The sequence below is a fragment of the Ovis canadensis genome, chromosome 3, assembly GCF_042477335.2.
Source record: "Ovis canadensis isolate MfBH-ARS-UI-01 breed Bighorn chromosome 3, ARS-UI_OviCan_v2, whole genome shotgun sequence".
NCBI lineage: Eukaryota > Metazoa > Chordata > Mammalia > Artiodactyla > Bovidae > Ovis > Ovis canadensis.
The window spans coordinates 70,042,022-70,064,285 of NC_091247.1; the positions used below are offsets into that span (position 1 = coordinate 70,042,022).

Genomic DNA, 22,264 nt, shown 5'->3' on the forward strand with positions numbered 1-22,264 from the left:
AAGTGGTTAAGAATACACCTTCTAATGCAGGGGACTTGGGTTCAATCCCTGGTCAGGGAACTAAGATCCCACATGCCGTGGGGCAATTAAGCCTGCATACTGCAACAAATGAAGTCCACAACTAAAGAAAGCCTGCTTGCCACAAGGAAGACCCAGTGAAGCAAAAAAAAAATAAAAATTTTACCAGTGAGGGAGGAAGAAATTGTCAAAGGAAGACAATTCTCCTTCTCTAAGAGCCCAACATCTAAAGTGAAATCAAAACATGCATGAAGGTAGATGATTGTGAAAATGCAGAAAAAGAGTAAGAAATTGAACATCTAAAAAGTTTTCTGATAGGAACAAACAGGTGTGGCTCCCAAACCTTTGTATGAAAATGACATCAAATCTCTCAGCAGCAACACAAGAAGTCATGGAACTATGCCTTCATAGTTCTGAATGGAAGATGACTTGGGGCATAAGATTTTATAACTCCAACAACCAAGTATGAGGGCAGATGAAGGCAGGCAAGGACAAAAACTTTTTGTCTCTCAGGAACCTTTTGGGGGGAAGCATATGGAGAATTAGGTTTCAACAAAATAAGGGACTAAATCAAGGTAATGAAAACATGTGACTGAGGAAAGAGAAACCCACTCTATGAAATGGGCAAGGGGCTAAACACCAGAATGACTGCTGTTTAGGAAGAGAGGAAGAAAAGCTTCTGGAGAAAAGTATAACTGATAGGTTATGAGATGTACTTGGACATTTGGAGGTAGGTCTTCTCTGGGGGTTAGAAAAATAGTTTGATAGGTATATGGAGTTTCTTTTAGAGAAAAACAGTAAAGTGTTAGATTGAACAATATGAAATTTCTGTTTTGTAGTTCCAAATTTTGTCCAACATTGGCTATTCTATATGGTTCAATGTAACTTATAAGTAAGTAACATGATGCAAGATATCTGCATCAAAAACTCTAACAATAACAAAGGAAAAGTTGGAGGAATATAAGAAATACGAATGTCAGATATTGTTATTGAAACTAGGTAACAGACACATGGGGTTGGTTCATTGTCCTGTATATATCTGAACATCCCATAAGAAAAATGAGTGAAAACAAAAGAAGGAAAGAAAATCATGACAACAGAAAACATGCAAAAGTTCAGTAATCTTTCAAACACGTGGAGGAATTTCCACTTAGCAATGCTCAGATGAAATCCAGTTATGGGACCACTGGGCACAGAAAGAAACAGTCAATGAAGGCCCATCTGCACTAGACCATCACTCACAGTGGGTCAGGCAATGTCAGGGATGTTTCACATCCCCCATTCCATCCTTGAGAGCTTCCAAGGTGGCACAGTGGTAAAGAATCTCCCTGCCAATGCAGGAGACATGGGTTTGATCCCTGGATGGGAAAGATCCCCTGGAGTAGGAAATACCAAGCCACTCTAGTATTCTTGCCTGGAAAATCCCATGGACAGAGGAGCCTTGCGGGCTACAGTCCACAATGTCTCAAAGAGTCGGACATAACTTAGCTACTGAGCATGACGGCAGCAATTCCACCCCTTCCTTTATGCGTTGACTCCAGTGATTCTAAGGATTGCTCTGCACAACAAAACAGTACTGACAGCTTAGATCCAACATTGAATAAGGCAATCATTTTTCACTGCCCATCAATTTCCTCCCAGTTCATTTCTCTTCTTGTCCAAACCAGAGTCCAGGATTCACCATTCTATTCATACCCTATAAATACCCTTAAGTCCTGGCTCTCTCATTTCTGGTCTTTATAGCTGGCAACAACCAGACCTGGAATGAACCCTACCTCCTTCTTTCTCTGCATCTGTACACAGAAAACTAAATAATACTGGAGAAAATTACTTAAACCAATTGACAGGCTTAATGTTATATTTATTATTGCAAGTCATAAACTGGCAATTTTACTCTTGTTGCTGTTTTAAAAGCAGCTAAGTAACTTTAAAGAAACAAAGTGTAAAAAAAGAAAGAAAGTGTAAAACCAACAGCCAATCTCAAAACAAAGCAATGGATGCCAAAACACTGTCATGGCACCTACAAGGAACTAAAAAAATTAATGGCAAGTTAGAATTCTACTCACAGCAAAGATATTTTTCAAGAATGAAGGTAAAATAAAAAAACATAGAGACAAAAAAATCTAAAACAGTTTTGAGGTAACACATCATCAGCAGGCCTAAATTAAAGAAAATACTAAAGAACATTCTTTTGGTAGAATGGAAATATTCCTACACAGATGCCCAGAGAATTTAGGAAGGAAAGGAGCAACAAAAATGACAAATATATGGAAAAATCCCCCAAATGCTGACTTTTAAAAATAATGTCTTATGAGTTCTAAAATAGAAAATTAAAATATACCACAAGAGCATCCAAATAAGCAGGGAGATAAATGGACATAAAATATCCTATAGATCTAGCATGGTTGGAAAAGAGAATAAAAACACAAATTAATATCAAATTTTGACAAGTTATAGTTGTATGTTGTATCTCCAGGGAAAGAACTAGTAAAAGAAATAGAATATACAACTTCTAAACTAATAGAGAAAAAAAGTAGAATAATAAAAAACAGTCAATTCAAATGAAGGTTAGGAAGAGGAAACAACATAGAACTGATAAAGCAAGTGGAAAGGACATAGTAAGATACAAATTTAATTCTGAATATATCAGTAATTCCATTAAGCTTAAATGGACTAAATAGCCTAATTTAAAAACAAAGGTTATATGACTACATAAAGAAACAAAACTCAACAATATGCTGTTTACAATGGACACATGTAAAACATAATGAGAAAGAAACACTAAAAATAAAACAGTGGGAAAAATTCTTTGCAAATACATTTAGAAATTAAACCCATATAACTCTATTAATATCAGGTAAAACACACCCACACACACAAAGTAACTTTAAGGCAAAAAACATGATTAAAGATAGAAACAATGATAGAAGGCTTAAGTCACCAGGAGACTCTAAGTCTAAATTTGCCCGTGTCAAACATTGATAACATGGACTAAAAATACTATACATATGTATATATAGTATTCTGTCAATTTATATGTATCAGTTTATATTTTTGTCAATATATTTATAAATATATCTACCAGAGCATATATATATGCGTGTGTGTGTGTGCATATATATATACATATATAAGTTTAGTTGCTCAGTCATGTCCGACTCTTTGCAACCCCAGGGCCTGTAGCCTGCCAGGCACCTCTGTCCATGAAATTCTCCAGGCAAGAATATTGGAGTGGATAGCCATTTCCTTTTCCAGGGGATCCTTCCGACCCCGGGATGGAACCTGGGCCTCCTGCACTTCAGGCAGATTCTTTACACTCTGAGCCACCAGGTAAGCTCCAGTATACTAGTATTTAAATATACGTAGTCTGTGGGGTTGCAAGAGTGGGACATGACTGAGCAACTAAACAATAACAAAAGTAGTACCTACAAAAAAACTTATATCAAGTGTACTGTTTACAAGTAAAATGTTGAAAGTGTGACATCAGTAACAAGACACGGATGCCAGTAATCACTCCTGCTTCTACTCAATATTGTACTTAAAGCCCCAATCAGTGTAGAGGGCAAGAAAAAGAAATAAAATCTGAAAGAATAGGAAAGTAAAAAATAAAACTCTCATTATCCTCAGATGATAAATATACAAAATTCAAAAGAATCTTCATGTAAATTATTGCAGTCAACAAGTAGGTCTAGAAAAGTCTCTGAAAATAAGGCAATATACAAAACTCAATTGTATTTTCTATATATTAGCAACAAACATAAAAAATGCTTTAAAAGGTCACATTTATAATAGCATCAAAACTACCAAATACCTCAGGAGGAAATATGTAGGACCTTTATGCAGAAAATTATCATATACTATTGAGAGAATTAAAGAAAAAATAAATAAAAGATTTATCATATTTATAACATAAATTCTAACTAAATTTATCTAAAAATTCAGTGCAATCCCGGTCAACAAGTTATTTGGTGGAACTTGATCTAAAACTTAAATGGTAATGAAAGGCACTGAAATAGCCAACACAAAGTTGATGAAGCCTAAGTTAGAATAACTTGTCTACCAGATGCCAGGACTTAGGAGAAAGCTACAAAAACTAACATGGCATGGCAGTGATGCAAAGATAGACAAACAGGCCAATGAAACAGAATACAGAATCCTGAAACAGATCCTCGCATATGACTCATGGACACTTGATCCAAGGTGATACTACAGGAGAGATTTGCTTTATACTAATTCATCAACCCATACATTTATATATTATGCATTTTTCTATGTATGTGTTATAGGTGAAAGTCACTCAGCTGTGTCCAACTTTTTGTGACCCCACAGACTATAGCCCCCAGGCTCCTCTGTGATGGGTATTCTCCAGGCAAGGATACTGGAGTGGGTTGCCATGCCCTCCTCCAGGGGGTCTTCCTAACCCAGGGATCAAACCCAGGTCTCCTGCATTGCAGGCAGATTCTTTACCAACTGAGCCACCAGGGAAGCCCAAGACCACTGGAATGGGTACCCTGTCCCTTCTCCAGGGGACCTTCCTGACCCAGGAATCAAACCAGGGTCTCCTGCACTGCAGGTAGATTCTTTACCAACTGCGCTACCTGGGAAGCCCCTTGTATGTGTTATAGATCACTATAAAAAACAAAACAAAACAAAACAAAAACAAGTGTATTGATGATTAAAAGTAATGACAGTAAAGTAATACAGAAGAATAAAATCACTACAAACTACTATTACACTAAATATAAAGAAACCAAGTTAGTGTATAACCAATTACACTAAATTTGAAGGACTGAATTCTATCACTCAAAGAGAAAAATTTTCAAAATGAGTTAAACAACTAAACATAACTCTATGTTGTTTATAAAAAGCACCCTTAAAATGATCAAGAAAGGATAAAAATATAAAGGTAAGCATAGAAATACGAAAGAAATACAAATTTAAAAGAAAGAAGGGGTAGCAAGATAGAAATTAAAAGCATTAAAATGTATAAAGACAAGCAATACATAATGAAAAGGATACTGTTTATGAAGATGACACAAGTTATAAGTGTATGTATCAAACACAACAGCAAAAAATATAAAGAAAATTAAATTGCACTGATAATGATGAAAATAGTTATACAGAAAGAATTTGATACACTTCTTTCATGGGAATTCCTTGTCAATCCAGTGATTAAAACTCCATGCTTTTACTGCCAAGGGCCTGGGTTTGATCCCTGGTCAGGAAACTAAAATCCCATTAAGTCCCATGGTGTGAAAAAAAAAAAGACACCTTTTTCACAATTAAATGGATTTAGTTGTCAAAGAATGGAATAATATAATCAACACATTCACAGATAAAGAGATAACTAGCTAGCTACATAGATAGACAGACATATAGATATGGAACCTTTTCAGGTCTTTCTTACCAGCCAGCATTGTTAGGTGTCTCCCTAACAGCCATGCCTGTCTCTCTTCCTTTTTAAAAAAATAATGCTTATTTATTTATTGGCGGTACTGGGTCTTCACTGCCGCACGGGCTTTTCCCTAGTTGCGGCGAGCAGAGGCCACTCCTCACGGCAGGGCAGGGCTTCTCACTGCAGTGGCTTCTCCTGTTGCGGAGCGCAGGCTCTGAGTACACGCACTTCAGGAGTTGTGGCTCATGGGCTCCAGAGCGCCGGCTCAGTAGCTGTGGCGCACAGGCTTAGGTGCTCAGAGGCATGTAGACTCTTTCCACATTAGGGACTGAACCCATGTCTCCTGCACTGGCAGGTGGATTCTTTACCACTGAACCAACAGGGAAGCTGTCTCTTCCTTCTTGATACCAAATCCTACTTTCTAGAAGGAAAGCTAAAAATGCTAAAGTGAAAGTGAAGCCACTCAGTCGTGTCTGACTCTCAGTGACCCCATGGACTACAGCTCACCAGGCTTCTCCATCCATGGGATTTTCCAGGCAAGAATACTAGAGTGGGTTGCCAGTTCCTTCTCCTGGGGAATCTTCCCAACCCAGGGATTGAACCCTGGTCTCCCGCACAGCAGGCAGACTCTACCATCTGAGCCACCAGGGAAGCTAGAAAAAATGCTAGGTACTTTCCTAATACCACTTGCAGCCAGGACACGGGCCTGAGACCTTGCTCTGTCCAGTGGAACCTGTAGGGAAATCTGCTGGGGTCTTTTAAGAATATTACCTCTGAGAAGAGAGCATGATGTGATGAAAAAGCTTCACATGCCTTCTGCTTTGAATTGATCCTGTGAGGATGTCAAGGACTTGCAGGAAAGCAGAAGAGATAGAAAAGTCTGCAGGGTCCCAGAGAAACTGACCCCAGAACCCTAACATAATGGAGCCACTGAACCACCTGCGGAACTACTACCTGCCTCAGTCTTTTTGGAAAGTAAGCAAAATCAGCCCCTTCATTAAGCTACTTTTAATCAGATATTCTATCTCTTGCAGCCTACAGCATCCTAACTGGATCACCCATTCTAACTGATCTATCCAAAATAAATCATGTCATAAGAACAGTTTAACAATTTTTTAAAGTAGAGATCTTTTAGGCCCCATTCTCAGATCTTCAGCAAATAACAATAGACATACGTAATAAAAGGCAACTAACAAACATAACCACTGGAAACTTAAAAAAACACATGAATAGAATGCCATTGGATATTTTCTCATAGAGCAAATAAAACATGAAATTACAAACTATCCAGGAAACAATGAAAATAACACTTTTTAATAAAACCTATGGAACAACAACAACACAATGTGTTTAGGTGAGTGCTAAGTCGCTTCAGTCATGTCCAACTCTGCAACCCTATGACTCTGCCAACCTATAGACTGTAGCCTGCCAGGCTTCTCTGTCCACGGGGATTCTCCAGGCAAGAATACTGGAGTGGGTTGCCATACCCTCCTCCAGGGGATCTTCCTGACCCAGGGATCAAACCCGCATCTCTTATGTCTCCTGCATTGGCAGGCGGGTTCTTTACCACTGCTGTTGCTGCTGCTAAGTCACTTCAGTCGTGTCCAACTCTGTGCGACCCCATAGACGGCCTCCAACCAGGCTCCTCTGTCCCTGGGATTCTCCAGGCAAGAACACTGGAGTGGGTTGCCATTTCCTTCTCCAGTGCATGAAAGTGGAAAGTGAAAGTGAAGTCGCTCAGTCGTGTCTTTACCACTAGCGCCACAGAAATGCCCGCGTGCGTGCTTAGTCACTTCAGTCGTCTCCAACTCTCTGTGTCCCCACGGACCATGGCCCACCAGGCCCCTCTGTCCATGGGATTCTCCAGGCAAGCACACTGGAGTGAGTTGCCATTTCCGTCTCCAGTGATAAAGTAGGAAGTGAGTGAGTGACATGAAGTCACTCAGTCGTGCCCAACTCTTTGCGACCCCATGAACTGTAGCTTACCAGACTCCTCCGTCCATGGGATTTTCCAGGCAAGAGTACTGGAGTGGGTTACAGAAATGCCTAATCACTATCATTAACCTAAAAAGACTAAAACTAAAGGCAACTACCACTCATGTTGAAGACTCAGAGGCCAAGCAACAAAGAAATAAAAAAGAGGGAATTAATAATAAAGGCTGAAATTAAGGAAATGAAAAACCAAAAAAGTAGAAATGATTAATAAGTCCAAAAGCTGTTTTTTAAGATATACCAACAAAACAGATAAATTTCTTCTGAGATTGATTAAAAATGAAAGTGAAAGTGAAAGTCACTCAGTTGTGTTGGACTTTTTGTGACCCCATGGACATATACATTCCATGGAATTCTCTAGGCGAGAATACTGGAGTGGGTAGGCTTTCCCTTCTCCAGGGGATCTTCTCAGCCTAGTAATCGAACCAGGGTCTCCTACATTGCAGGCGGATTCTTTACCAACTGAGCTATCAGGGAAGCCCAAAGGAAAATGAGGAGAGAATCAAACTTTACAAGATTAGGAATTTTCAAAGGAGATATAAACACAGATACAAAAGAGATTTTTAAAATTATAAAATCTATGACCACAAACTTGAAACCCTAGGATAACTGGATAGTTCTCTAGCAAGATATAAATGAATATCTTTTATATTCATTTATAATATAGCAAACCCAAATACACCAACTACAATAGATCAGATTGGAAAGGCCTATTATTAAGAAGGCACTAAGACCAAGTGATTTCAGCTAAGAAACAGTAATTCATTATAACAGTAATGCCAACCTAAGAACAGTAATTCAGTATTATTTAAATTATGTCAGAATGAATGAAAAGGGAAACAATACATTTCATGAGTCAGCAAAATTTTTAACACCAAAACTTGATATAGTAACCACCCTACACCAAAAAAGGGAAACTATAATCTTACTTTTTAAGTTACAGATGAAAAATTTCTAAATAAAACATTGGGAAGCAGTATTTAGGAATGACTCAAGACAATAACACAATATGACCAACCAGAGCTTCATTCAAGGAATACAAGAGTGAAAGTCAATGTAATGAAGTATATTTACCAAAAATCAACAGCACACATCAATGTGCTTGGTGAAAAAAGAAAACCATTTCGAATAAAATTGGAAATCAGACAGGAATGCTTGCTATGGCTATTATTATTTAACACTGTCATGAGGATGTCTGGCAAATGAAATAAACACTGGAAAAAAAGATACACTATTTTTGCTAATTACAGAATTGTATACTTAGGAAATCCAATGGACTATAGTTAAAAAAAAAAAAAAACAGTAAACAAAAATGAATTCCATGACAAGCAAAAAAAAAAAAACAAACAGTAAACAGTCATACCTGGTATAATTAACAAGAATATTTGATAAGGTAACTCTATGACACAAAATAAACTTACAAACATCATTAGGCTTTTCTTATTCTGGCATAAACACCCAGAAACAAAAATGGGAAAAATATTCCATGTACAATAATGAAAAAAGCAATACAATATTGTTATAGACTGAATGTATCCTCCCCAATTCACAGGTTAATAACTTCATTTCCAATGTGACAGTTTCTGGAGGTGGGGCCTTTGAGAGGTAATTAGGTCATGAGGATAGAACCCAAAAATGAGATTAGTGTCCTGATAAGAACAGGCCAGAGAGTTAGCTAGCTTTCTTTGTGCCAGTGGAAGGTAACAGTGAAAAATCAACTGTCTGCAACCCAGAAGAGGGCTCTCACCAGAACCCGACCAAGCTTATACCCTGATCTTGCACTTCTAGCCTTCCTGACTCTGAGATCTCAATTTCTGTTGTTTATAAACCACCCAGTCTAGATGCTTTGTTATAGCAGCCCAAACTGACTAAGACAAAGAGGAATAAACTCTGTAAGGAAAGCATAAAACTTATATGATGACAACCATAAAATCACACTGAAGGATAAATGTTAAAATCTGAGCAAATGAAAAGATATCTATATTCTTTTTTATATATAATTAAATTTATTTTTTAAATTTATTTCTTTTTAATTGAAGGATAGTTGCTCTACAACATTGTGTTGGTTTCTGCCAAACATCGACATGAATCAGCCATAGGTAGATACCCATATTCTTAGATGGAAAGAGTTAATATCAATTCTCTTAATATCATAAAAAATGTGCAATTAAAAAGCAAGTAAGATATGGGCTCCTAAAAGAGGAAAGAGACATTAGGTATCATAAAAGCTGAGGAAATTAGAATAAACTATTGGCTCTACTTAATACCAGTGCATCAGTACTGGCTCATTAATTATAATATATGTACCATACTAATATAAAATGTAAATGGGGAAAATGTGAGGAGTACATAGAAACCCTCTGTACTATCTTCACAATTTTTCTGTAAATCTACAACTGTTTTAAAAAATGAAGTTTTATTTTAAAAATATTTGTTAAGACAATTAAGTCTTTCTTACAAAAACCTATTCTAATTAAATGGATAAAAGTATCTTAAAGTTTAGAGAGAAAAATAAATGCCCAAGAAAGCAAAAAAAAGAATGAAAAAGAATAATGAAAGAAAATATAAAGTCACTGTAATTTAATCAATATGGAATATTAGTATAAGAATAGATACATCAAGCTATACTTGGTCACCTGATACAAACAGCTGACTCACTGGAAAAGAACTTGATGCTGGGAAAGATTGAGGGCAGAGGGGAAATGGGGTGACAAAGGATGAGATGGCTGGATGGGATCACTGACTCAATGGACATGAGTTTGAGCAAACTCATGAAGATAGTAAAGGATAGGGAAGCCTGGAGTAGTGCAGTCCATGGGGTCACAAAGAGTCAGACACGACTGAGCGACTGAACAGCAACCACAACAATGAGGTATATCAATCAGTGGACCAGAACAGAACAGCCAGGAAAAAATCCAGTTTACATGAGATTTTAATAAATGACAAAAATATATTTCAAGTCAATGGGGAAAGAGTGACTACTTAATAAATGGTGCTGGCACAACTGGCAAGCCATCTGGTAGAAAACAGTCTTCACTCTTAGAAATAAAAAACAAATTCCAGATGGAATAGATGCATAGTATAATAAATACAGCCATTAAAAAATTAAAAGGGAAGCTAGGAAACAACACTTACAATCTGTTTTCTAAACAAGAAAGAAAAGACAGCCATATTTGAGTTTATAAAAATGAAACACAATTAACGTGACAAAAGCTTTTATAAACAAAACTAATAGGCAAATGATAGATTTGGGAAAATACTTGAAAAAGAAGTAACCGGTAATGAGTTAATAGTCATCACCAATATACAAAGCGCTCTTAAAAACTGGCAAGAGACAAACAATCCAGTGGGAAAATGGGTACAAGATGCGACAATGGAATCTATGAGAACAAATCCACACTGCATGAAGATGCTCCAACTAACTAGCAATTAGAGAAGTGCAAATTACAGTGCAAATATATACATATATATCTATACATCCCTCTACACCCAATCAGATGAAAGAAAAATGAGAGAGCAACAACCGTCAACAGGATAGAGAGGAAAAAAATTGTTTACAGCTGTGGAAAAGCAGCTGGGCAACTATTTTTAAATTAAAAGTACACTGACACTTCAACCAACAAATCACACTCCTGGAAATCGATACCACAAAAACAAAATCACAAATAATATCCTTATTACAGCATTGTTCTTACTGCAGAAAAAAATAAAAAGTAACGAAATGAGTTTGCACTGTAAGGTAATAGATAACAATGCATTTATACTGTGGAATATTAAGCAGACATTAAAAAGAACGAATTAATGGTTTATCTTTGATTTGGAGGGATTCTCCTGGATGTATTTTTAAGTGATAAAGGCAAGATGCATAGAGGTGGATATACCACGATCTCATTTTTAAAAAGTAAACATTGAACAAAACCCTAAAACACATGTGCACCTGAATATGTTTGTGTGTGTGTGTGCACGCACGTGTGTTGTGTGAATGTGAATTTGGAGACAAACATGGAAGGAAACACACAAATTGCTAACAGAGATGATTGACAGTGTGGTGAGGAAGAAGGGTTTCTGGGGCTGAAAAGGAAAAATGGGCAGAATATATGCTATGATTACACTGATATTAAGGAGGTAATGAAAAACTTGCTACAACATGGATTAGGGTACATCATGATTGGCATGTGTCCATCCTCCGCATGGTCCCCATTCTCAAATTATTTCACAGTCATCTAGCATTTTCTTATTCATTGAACTAAAAAAAATATTAGTTCTGCATGTCTGTGTTTATAAAGAATCTGTCTGCTAATGACGTGGGTTTGGTCCCTGGATTGGGAAGATTCCATGAAGAAGAAAATGGCAACCCACTCCAGTATTCCTGCCTGGGAACTCTCATGGACAGAGGAGGCTGGCAGGCTACAGTCCAAATTGTCACAAAGAGTTGGACACAATTTAGTGAATAAACAACAATAACATCATGTAAGTATCATAGTCTTCTCATTTGTGCATTTTATGACTACTGAAAAATATAATTTTTTCCATTAAATATTACCCCACATGTTATCAAATTGAACTTTGGACCCCACCCTTCAAGTTGAGGTATAGTTTAAGCACAAATGCAAATATGTACTTATATATAAAGAAACTGGAAAAAATAAGGAGTTGGTAGTTATATATTTCCTGATTGTTGAATGTCCATAAAGTTTAAAAAAAGTAGTAACAGAAAAATATGCATAAAGCTTCCTATTTCAGTAAAAACAAGCAAAACCCTAATTATAAATGTACAATTAAATATTTTAAGTGAAAAAGAAAGCTTCAGAAAGGATTCACAAAGTCACTGGCCCAGGTTACATAAAAAGGAGGGAAGTAGAAGGGAGGGGGCGATTACTAGCTTTGCTTTTATACCTCTGATATTTTATTACTTCATTTACTATAACAAGCAAAAAAGTATTGCTTTTGAAATCTGAAAATATTACGTAAAGAAAACAAAAATAAATTGCAAACAGCAAAATAAAATAAATTGGGTATTAATGAGTACCTATCTTATAAGATCTATTGTGTAGATTAAATGAGATAATCCATGTAAAGTATTTAGCATATTAACCTAATATGTTGCAAATGCTCAATAAATAGGAGCTACACTACAAAGAGCAGTGGAAATGGAAACTGAAAAGATAAGGTCTCTGAAAATGACATTGTGTGCACAAGACACTTTTCCTCTATGACTGAATCTGATGTCCTTGGCACTGCAAGGACTCTTACTATAGTAACTATACAGCTCATCAAACATAACGTTAATCGACAGTACAAATAAAATTACAATTAGACAAATAAGATAATTAAACAATACAAAGGAAATGCCAACCTTTTTGCCTTGCAGGTTCTTTAAGAACTTCGAGAACCATTCTGAAGCACTGTGCTCCTGCTCCTGTCACAGCCACTCAAGATGAGCAATACTTGGCCCTGAATGTCTCCCTTAGAAGGCGGGAGACAGACAGAACACAGTTCATACAGACTGGAGAACGGCGCTAAAGCCCTTTCTGAGGGTCTGCCCAAGTGGGCAATTCATTCCTGAAAGTAGAAATTCCACTCTCAACTTTAAGAATTTCTTTGCTGGTCTGCATCAAAACATGTTACTTTAGTGATAGTCTACAAACGAAAACTGGTCCATCAATTCTATTCTCATTGTCCAACCAAATGCTGAAATAAGTTCATAAATCACATGAGTGTGTTACTAGTCTTATTACTTACATGGAATTGACTTTCTCTTCAGGGCCTTGCACTTGGCCTGTCACAGTGCCTTTGCTGGTATTCTTCACCCAGCCAACCACTCCAATTTTCCTAGCCTCATCTTCAGTGTACTGGTTTCAGGAGAAAACAAGAGAGACAAAGTCCAGCGTCACACTTGATCCTAACTTTCAAAGAAGTACAGTCACAAAAAAAGCTGATTTTTTTTTCTGAAATATAGTCTAAGCCAAAAACTGTGTAGCTAACCTCTGGTAATACCTACATTTACAAGAACCTTCATTTAAATGGTTTTTGTTTTGTTATGCTAAATTCCACATTCAGTAAAGACAAGCACGTTGTGAGAAAATAAACTGATGGTGGGAATTATTTCAGAAAACAATATCCATGATTCTTTTGGAATCCATAAAACTCAGTTGCATTGCCCTCACAATCTCCTAATGCTAAGCTACACACTGTCAATCTGGGTTCCAAACAATGATCACTCCAAGATACTCAATCACTGAGGAAAAATATCTAGTTACGATCAATACAAAGTACTGAAAGAGAAGATTCCAATGTTTTCTCTTGACTCTGTACTTGCACAAATATTATAATTGTCTATGAGTAAATTTATTTCTCCAATCATTCTTTTTAAAAATTCTTTTTCCCAATTCCAAATTTAGTTATGCTACCGGCACGTGAAAACCCAGAAACATTTTGATTTTGAATTACTTTAACCACATCACAACAAAATTCTAGAAACATGGTTTTCTCCTATTTGGAGGCCAGGGTGACCAAGAGCTGTGCACTCTGTATGCCCAACTAAGTGAAGCAATAAAACCAAGATGATTACAGCTAGGACTGCTTAAGGGCTGGTTCTGAAAATAAGTCTTCCCAGAGAATAATGAAAAAGGAAACAATCTGAATTCTAGGGGAGGGTCTATCTCAAAATACGGAGACTCAACTTATGGCAACCTGTTCAAACTCTCAGAGGTTAGGAATTGGGACCCAGCTAGTGACTCCCAGCTTAAGCAGTAAGCAAGAATACATGCCACCTTTAACTTTTAGGAAAGGAGCACCAGATTTTAAAAATAGATATTCTTAAAGTATTTGAAAACAAGTAGATATTTTAAAATAAATACTTAAAAGGCAACAAGGGGTTTTAACTTTAAAAACCTAGGGGCTTCCCTGGTGGCTCAGACAGTAAAGAGTCTCCAGCGGGAGGCTCAGGTTCTATGTCTAGGTCAGGAAGAACCCCTGAAGAAGGGAATGGCTACCCACTCCAGTATTCTTGCCTGGAGAATTCCACAGACAAAGGAGCCTGGTGGGCTCAAAGTGTGGGGTCACAAAGAGTCGGATACAACTGCGCGACTACCACTGTCTTTCACCTTGGAGTCACTTCCTTATTCAACATGGGCATTTTTCATTGTGCATTTCAACATGTGTATCCTTGTTTGGAGAGATTCTTCCATCCAGGACAACTGGAAGATCCCACATTTTGTATTAAACGTGTGTGTGTGTTTGCTCAGTCACTTCAGCATTAAGCAAATATAACCAAAATGTTTAACTTGATCACCCCCAGAGAGGTACTGTTGAAATTCACAGAAATATTAATGAAAAACTAGGAAGGCTATAATGGACTGCTAGTCTGTAGTCTATTTTTTAAAAGACTGCTTTTAAAAGACAGTCTTCATAAAAATCTCAGCCAGTAATTTGAAAGAAATACAAATATTTCTTCATTTGCTGTCAAGGACAAGATTAGAACTAAGTATATAGATAGCTGCTCTGTCTCTGTAACTAGAAATAACAGTGGAGGGAAGGGAGAGATGGCAGAAGATAATAAACAGATTGTACTGACTTACCATCCTGAAGCAAACACCTGTATGAAAGAAAGATGAAAAGAAATGTTAGTTTGTCTTCCTTTAAAAAACATATATTGCCTGACTTAGCTTTCTAGTTTATTAAACAGTAAGTAAATGAAATAAACAAAACCTTTAATATCTGAATGCCTTCAGAAAGTGCTTTTTTAAAAACTTCTTTCCTTTTAAAACAAAAAGAGAAAAGGAAGACTATTTTGGAGAAAAAGAACAATGTTCTGAAACTGAAGTACAATGAAATGCCAAACTGCATATCATTCTATTAAAATGCTAAATAAAACAAAATAATTACTACAAGAAGAGTTGAGTATGCTGGCATAAAATTTACCTGCCCTCAGCTTTTAGAATGATTTCTTTAAATGCAAGGACTAAATTCAAGTTTAAATGTAATAAAACATTTCTATTTTAATTCCAAATTCTGGAAAAGACAAAAGTACAGAGACAGGACACTGATCTGTGATCGCCAAGGGCCGGGAGTGAGGAGAAGAGGGGTGTCAGAAAGGAGCATGAGGGAACTTTTGGGGGTGATTGGACTGTTTTATGTCTCAGCTGTGCTGATGATGCTTACATGACTTACAAATCTATGATAATTCATTCAACTGTATACTAAAAAGGGTAAATCTTACTGAATGTAAATTATAACTCAATTATTAAAAATTAGGAAAATTATTGGCAAATCACAGGGGATAGATCAAATCCATTTCAGAGAGGTCAATTGCTTTTCCAAATAGCAATTGAGCCTGGTTAAAATGATACAGAAGATGAGATCAGTGGCTTAGATAATTTTATATAGTTTTGTAAGCAGATTTATAACAAGGAATATTATTTGTTTCCTGAGGGGAGTGTACTGTGGTACCAGATGAATATGAAAAAAAAGAGCAGTGGAGCAATAAAGACTGGGTAGTATCACAAATGAAATGTTTATGGGGCTATACAAAAGATTTTAAAAGAAACCTATAAAATGTGGAAGAATAATGAGTGAGGAATACTGATTTGAAGGAGAATCAGAAAGGCAATCTATTTTATAGATGGAGGGAAAGACACAAGTTAGTAGATACATTTAAAGGGAATGGGTAAAAAACTCAAGAGAAACTTCTCGTCAACCAGACCATGTAAAAGAGGGAAACAAAAAAGGCAGAACTGTGGAGAAGCATGCAGTCATTGTATCCTAAGAGAGAGGGGACCCCGGAAGATGCTGACTGAGCAGAGTTGAAGGTTTGGGTCCAGGCATATTGTGCATATCCCTTCTGAGTTTCTCAACAGTGAACAGTCCCAAATAATGTTAGCACTAAGAAAAGAAAGCACATGCAAGTAAAGTAGACAGAAACTGGAAACACAGTCCAGCTCTTTCCTACTCAAACAGTGGTCCAGGAACCAGAGGCAATAGGAACCTGAGGGTTTTTAGAAAAATCACTTTCTCAGACTCCTCCCCAGAACTAAAGAAACAGAAACATGTTGCATCCAGGAATCCAGTTTTAACATGCTCTCCAGGTAATTCCTCTGCCCACTACAGTTTAGAGATTCAGTTCAGTTCAGTCACTCAGTCGTGTCTGACTCTTTGCGACCCCATGAATCACAGCACGCCAGGCCTCCCTGTCCATCACCAACTCCCGGAGTTCACTCAGACTCACGTCCATTGAGTCAGTGATGCCATCCAGCCATCTCATCCTCTGTCGTCCCCTTCTCCTCCTGCTCCCAATCCCTCCCAACATCAAAGTCTTTTCCAATGAGTCAACTCTTCGCATGAGGTGGCCAAAGTACTGGAGTTTCAGCTTTAGCATCATTCCTTCCAAAGAAAGCGAAGGCTGATCTCCTTCAGAATGGACTGGTTGGATCTCCTTGCAGTCCAAGGGACTCTCAAGGGTCTTCTCCAACACCACAGTTCAAAAGCATCAATTCTTCGGCGCTCAGCCTTCTTCACAGTCCAACTCTCACATCCATACATGACCAATGGAAAAACCATAGCCTTGACTAGACGGACCTTAGTCGGCAAAGTAATGTCTCTGCTTTTGAATATGCTATCTAGGTTGGTCATAACTTTTCTTCCAAGGAGTAAGCATCTTTTAATTTCATGGCTGCAGTCACCATCTGCAGTGATTTTGGAGCCCAAAAAAATAAAGTCTGACACTGTTTCCACTGTTTCCCCATCTATTTCCCATGAAGTGATGGGACCGGATGCCATGATCTTCGTTTTCTGAATGCTGAGCTTTCAGCCAACTTTTTCACTCTCCTCTTTCACTTTCATAGCTCCACCTTAAAGGAAGGTCTGGGAAAGGCTTGAAAAGGATTTATATTGCAGGTAAGGAATTGTATCACAAAGGGGAAAACTTTAACCTTGCAGAGTACTGCAGATCTGATGAGTTCCCCAATAATGTTTTTAAATTCATGTTGGTAATAAATCATATACCTGCATATCAATATTGCTTCAGCTACTTCACAATTCAGCAACACTACATGAAAGAAACTACAGACAAAGAAAAGGCAAGAAATCCCAGTGCTGTACTCTAACTGGACTTGGTGTTGGAGCAGAGCAGGCATAATCTATCACTCAGGTTGCTCACTCCACCCTTAACTTCTTCCTGCCAGAAACACAGGAGCTGCCAGAAAGGGAGTAACAGCAAGCTGCCCATTCCCAAGCCCCATCCCACCCCACCCCGACTCCTGGTGAAGAGCGGCATCCTTTCAACATTTATGAATCCCCAGCAGCCTTTCCACCAGCTATCTGTAAACAGATGACAAAAAGGCCATTTTCTTAAGGTGACAGGGTTTGAGGAATTTTTCTAAGAAGTATCCAACACAGTGCAAGGTGAAGGAAATTACCTACTCTCTAGCCTGTTAATGAAATAGTCTTTTCACACAAATAATGTAAGAATTCAGCAACTCATAACAAGCACACTATTAGACATTGTAATTATCCACTTAACAAATATTCATTAATTGTCTAATTCTAAATGCAGAGAATGAGATGAGTAAATAAGATAGTCCCTGGCATCTAGGAGCTTACGAGTGGGGAAGACAGACAAAATGGCAATTAAAATGTAGACCACAACAGATGCAAAATTTCAGTTATAAAATCATTAAGTACTAGAGATATAATATACAACATGGTAAATATAATTAACATATGAAAGTCATTAAGAGAGTAAATTCTTAAGAGTTCACATCACAAGGAAAAAAATCTTTTTCATTTAATTTTGCACCTATATGAGATGACGGATATTCACTACTAAACTTACTATGATAATAATTTCCTGATGCATAGGTCACATCATTATGATGCATACCTTAAACTTATACAGTTGTTGCTGTTTAGTCTCTAAATCATGTCTGACTCTTTGCAGCTCCATGGACTGTAGCGTGCCAAGCTCTTCTGTCCATGGGATTTCCCAGGTAAGAATAGTGGAGTGGGTTGCCATTTCCTTCTCCAGGGGATCTTCCTGACCCAGGGATCAAACCTCTGTCTCCTGCATTGGCAGGTGGATTCTTTACCACTGAGCCACCTGGGAAGCCCCCCAAAATGTATATAGTACTATCAACTATATTTCAATAAAAATGGGGGAAAATTTTTAATAAAACAGAACAATTATGAGTTGTAAAATGCATAAATCAGGATGCAAGTGGGCGTTCATAGGACAAACAAATGACAATCCTTGGGTGATTTTAGGGAAGGCTTATTGAAAATATGTTTAGAGTTGAGACTTGGATGATGAGCAAAATTTAGTATGATGAGACTGGAATAACATTACAAATGGAAGAACATGCGCCAAGTCCCAAAATCAAGAACATGGGTTATTTGGATACCATACATGGTCAAATATTCAAAACCATGTCATTGCACTCATTTTACCAATTATTTCTAGCCTCAAATTTCGTTTAAGACTTGCTAAAAAAAAAGTTTCTGTTTCGACTATTTCTAGAAAAACAGATAATAATGTCTTTACAGCCTCGTCCTAGTTACCCTAATCTCTCAACTGACCCACAGTAATGGCCCCTTCACTAGTCTCTACGTCTAGCTCTGCCCTCCTACAGTCCAGTCTCCATAAAGCAGCCACAGTGGTTTTCTTTCCTTAAGTGAAATCACTGCTTCCACACCTTAAAACTCTCTGGTGGCTTCCCAGTACACTCAAAGATAGTCTGGTTACCACAGCCTCCAGGTCCCTTTCTAATCTCCGTCTCATCTCTTAGGACTCGCCTTTGCTCATTCCACTACAGCAATTTTTCTTCCTTGTGCCCCTCAAAATGCCAAGTGTGTTCCTGCCTCAGAGCCTTTGCATTTACTGTTCCCTCTGCCTGAAATGGTCTTCCCTCTGCTCTCCTCATAACCGGCTCCTTCTCATCGTTCATGCCTCTGCACCAATGTCATCTCCACAGAGAAATATTCCCTAACCAATTTCTCTAAAACAGCAGTGCACCCCTATATGTTTCTGGGATATGCATAACACCAATTACCATATGATATTATTATGGATTTGTTTACTTTTTTAAATTTCCTGTCTACACTGTCAGTTATATTTGGGCTGAATTTTCTCTGTCTCATTCACCCCTGTGTCCCCAACATCTAGACCAGACTTTTGCACAAAGCTGTTGAATAAATGAAAACAACATAGTTGTTGAATGATAGAACAACCAGCTGATAAATATTTAAGTGAAATGTTTCATTGTCCTGTAATAGCTTATTATTAACACTGCAAATATACATGCAACTATATTGATTAGAATTTAAATTTCATTTCAAAGTGATGATGATAAATTCACTGCACTCAATGCTGGAAAAAAATTATAAGAATTCTGTGTTGATTCTAGTATAACTTTACTACTTTATCTACAGGATAATATAGACTGCGTGGCGTATGCGTCTGCGTATTTATACAGTATATACTATAAAGGGTAGCAAAAAGTAACTAACTAATGCTTAAGTTGACAAATCAAGAAATAGTAATATGAGTACGTTGCTTATAAATAACGGCTTAATGACCATAAAAATTGAAAAAAGAAATGTCTTAATTAGTTGTCTTATAGAACTTAAGAGGCCTTGGGACTAGGAGACTAGAATAGGATATGTAGGTGACTGTATTTGTAACCATGAATGGTAAGGGCACACACACATTTATTAAAAAAATCTTAATACACTAGAACTAAAGGACTGTCCTTTACATTTAAGAGAATTAATTGTAGGCTAAGTTCATACTGCTTGACAAATTGGGTAGATAAAAAAAGTGTTACCCATTGCTTTAAGCAGTGATTCAACTGAAAAAACATAAGACTGAGATAAATCATATATGAAAGATTCAATACGTACTTAACAGAAATACAGGTTGTCTTGGTTATAAATAAAATGTTTTGAGATTGAGACCATGGAGATCAAAGGCTTTCTGAAATATGCCTTTCTGCATCAAGACTTGAAAAATAATATCAAATGTAATTACTATGCTGTTAAATGCAATTAATATATGAATATCTGTGGCAGACACTGTTAGCTGCCTACACAAAATCCACTTTCCCCTTGTTTCTAACAGAATTTTTATGTTACTTTGGGGCAGCAACATGCTCTTCTGCATTTCCCAATCTTCCTTCTAAGAGGGGGGGCCCATGAGATGTAAGCTGAGACATCAGCTGAAGCTTTCAAGAAAGCTCATTGACAAGGGCTGACTCAGCCAGGGGTCCATCTTTGCATCCTCTCCTCCTGACTATATGGTGAGCGTAATGACTGGAGCTACAACAGCCATCTTGAAACCATGAGGGAAAGCCCAAGGAAATCGCAGAGACCTCGGCCGTGACATCCCTGAGGGATGGGGCAGGTGAGGAGTAGGGAATGAAAGGAACTGCGGGGCAGGAATTCTTTGGTGGGGGGTGATGGAAATGTTATAAATTACATAGTAATGATAGCGGCAAGTGCTTCCCAGATGGCTCAGTGGTAATGAATCCACCTGCCAAAGCAGGAGATGCAACAGATGTGATTCAATCCCTGCGTCGGGAGGATCCCTTGGCGGAGGGCATGGCAACCCACTCCAGTATTCTTGCCTGGGAAACTCTATGGACAGAGGAGCCTGGCAGGCTACAGAGCATGGGGTTGCTGAGAGTCAGACACGACTGACCTACAGAGCATGCACGCGTGCTGCAGATTTTACAGCTTATTTCTGGAGGAGAAAGTTTCTTTGCCCTTGTAATAGTTCCTTTAATGAGGAGAAATATCCATTCATGTGTCACTCCTGGCCACTCTTTACCCGTTCCTGACTCCTCGTTGGGGACATGCAGTCCAGTGGGTAAGTTTGGAAGGAGAAGCATACGTAGGCCAGGTGCTTCCTCCTTTTCTTTCTGGGAGCTAGATACTCAAAGGAATCACCCTTTCTGCTCTGCCCATAGAGGAAGCCCTGCTGTGTCTGGGGTGCTGTGTTCAATTCTGCAGTATAGATCATTATAACATTCACTTGCCTGAAGACTGACACCACTTCCCCAAAACTCTGCCTTACCCATTGTCTTGTATGTGTGTGCGCGTGCTAAGTCGTTTCAGTAGCGTCTGACTCTATGCAACCCTATGGACTGTAGCCCGCGAGACTCCTCTGTCCATGGAACTCTCTGGGCAAGAATACTTGAGTGGACTTGTCAATAATTCACATAATGAAGAGTGGTGTCATTTACCGGGCCCCTCAACCACAACCCTTACTTTAAAGCCTTAGAAGGAATGTATATCAAGATGTGTCGGGACCTCCAGGCCATTAGCTTTCTGAAGCAGTGGACCATGCAGAAACTAACTGTTCAAAGCTCTATAATACACCTGGAATTTTCCCAGAGTCTTTCTGAAAATCCTGATCCCTAGTTTGAAGCATACTGTGTAACAGAGGGAGGTCCACATAGAGAAAAAGTGAATGTGACCACAGTTGACCAGTACTGGCTGGAATTGAGCGCTCTCGGGACTGGGCTTGTATTGGAGATGATGCGTCCATGAGCTTCCATGGCCTCTCTGCACTGCTTCCACCCTGCTGGCTAAAGAGAAGGGAAGCTGATGCGACACACGCAGGATTTTTACAGACACACTGCTCTAGAAACTGGGACAGAAATCAGCTGCTTCGGTTATGAGTGCCTCAAATACAATATGCCACTGAGTCCAGGCTCAATCAGCTGCAACCAGACCTTGCTTTGTGAAAAGATGTGTCAGGCAGGAACTCTGAGGTGAGTATTTGCAAAGCAAATCATACTTTAAATCCACCAAAAAACCATTAGTATTTTAAAAAGCCATATGATGGATTTTAAACATCAGTGCCAT

At 38.1% G+C, this 22,264-nt stretch overlaps 1 protein-coding gene across 9 annotated transcripts in view; it reads right to left on the bottom strand.

Annotated features, from left to right (window-relative positions):
* The window catches only part of ACYP2 (acylphosphatase 2), a 183,289-nt gene that overhangs the window by 152,382 nt on the left and 8,643 nt on the right, over nt 1-22,264 (bottom strand). For 8 of the 9 annotated variants that reach the window (XM_069583357.1, XM_069583359.1, XM_069583354.1 and 5 more), the window contains exons 2-3: nt 14,986-15,002; nt 13,148-13,257 (exon numbers count right to left, since the gene is read on the bottom strand). In XM_069583357.1, coding sequence (XP_069439458.1) covers nt 13,148-13,257; nt 14,986-15,002 — 127 coding nt within the window. Of the gene's footprint in view, nt 1-12,761; nt 12,968-13,147; nt 13,258-14,985; nt 15,003-22,264 lie in introns of all 9 variants that reach the window. The other variant, XR_011255679.1, reaches the window with a different exon arrangement.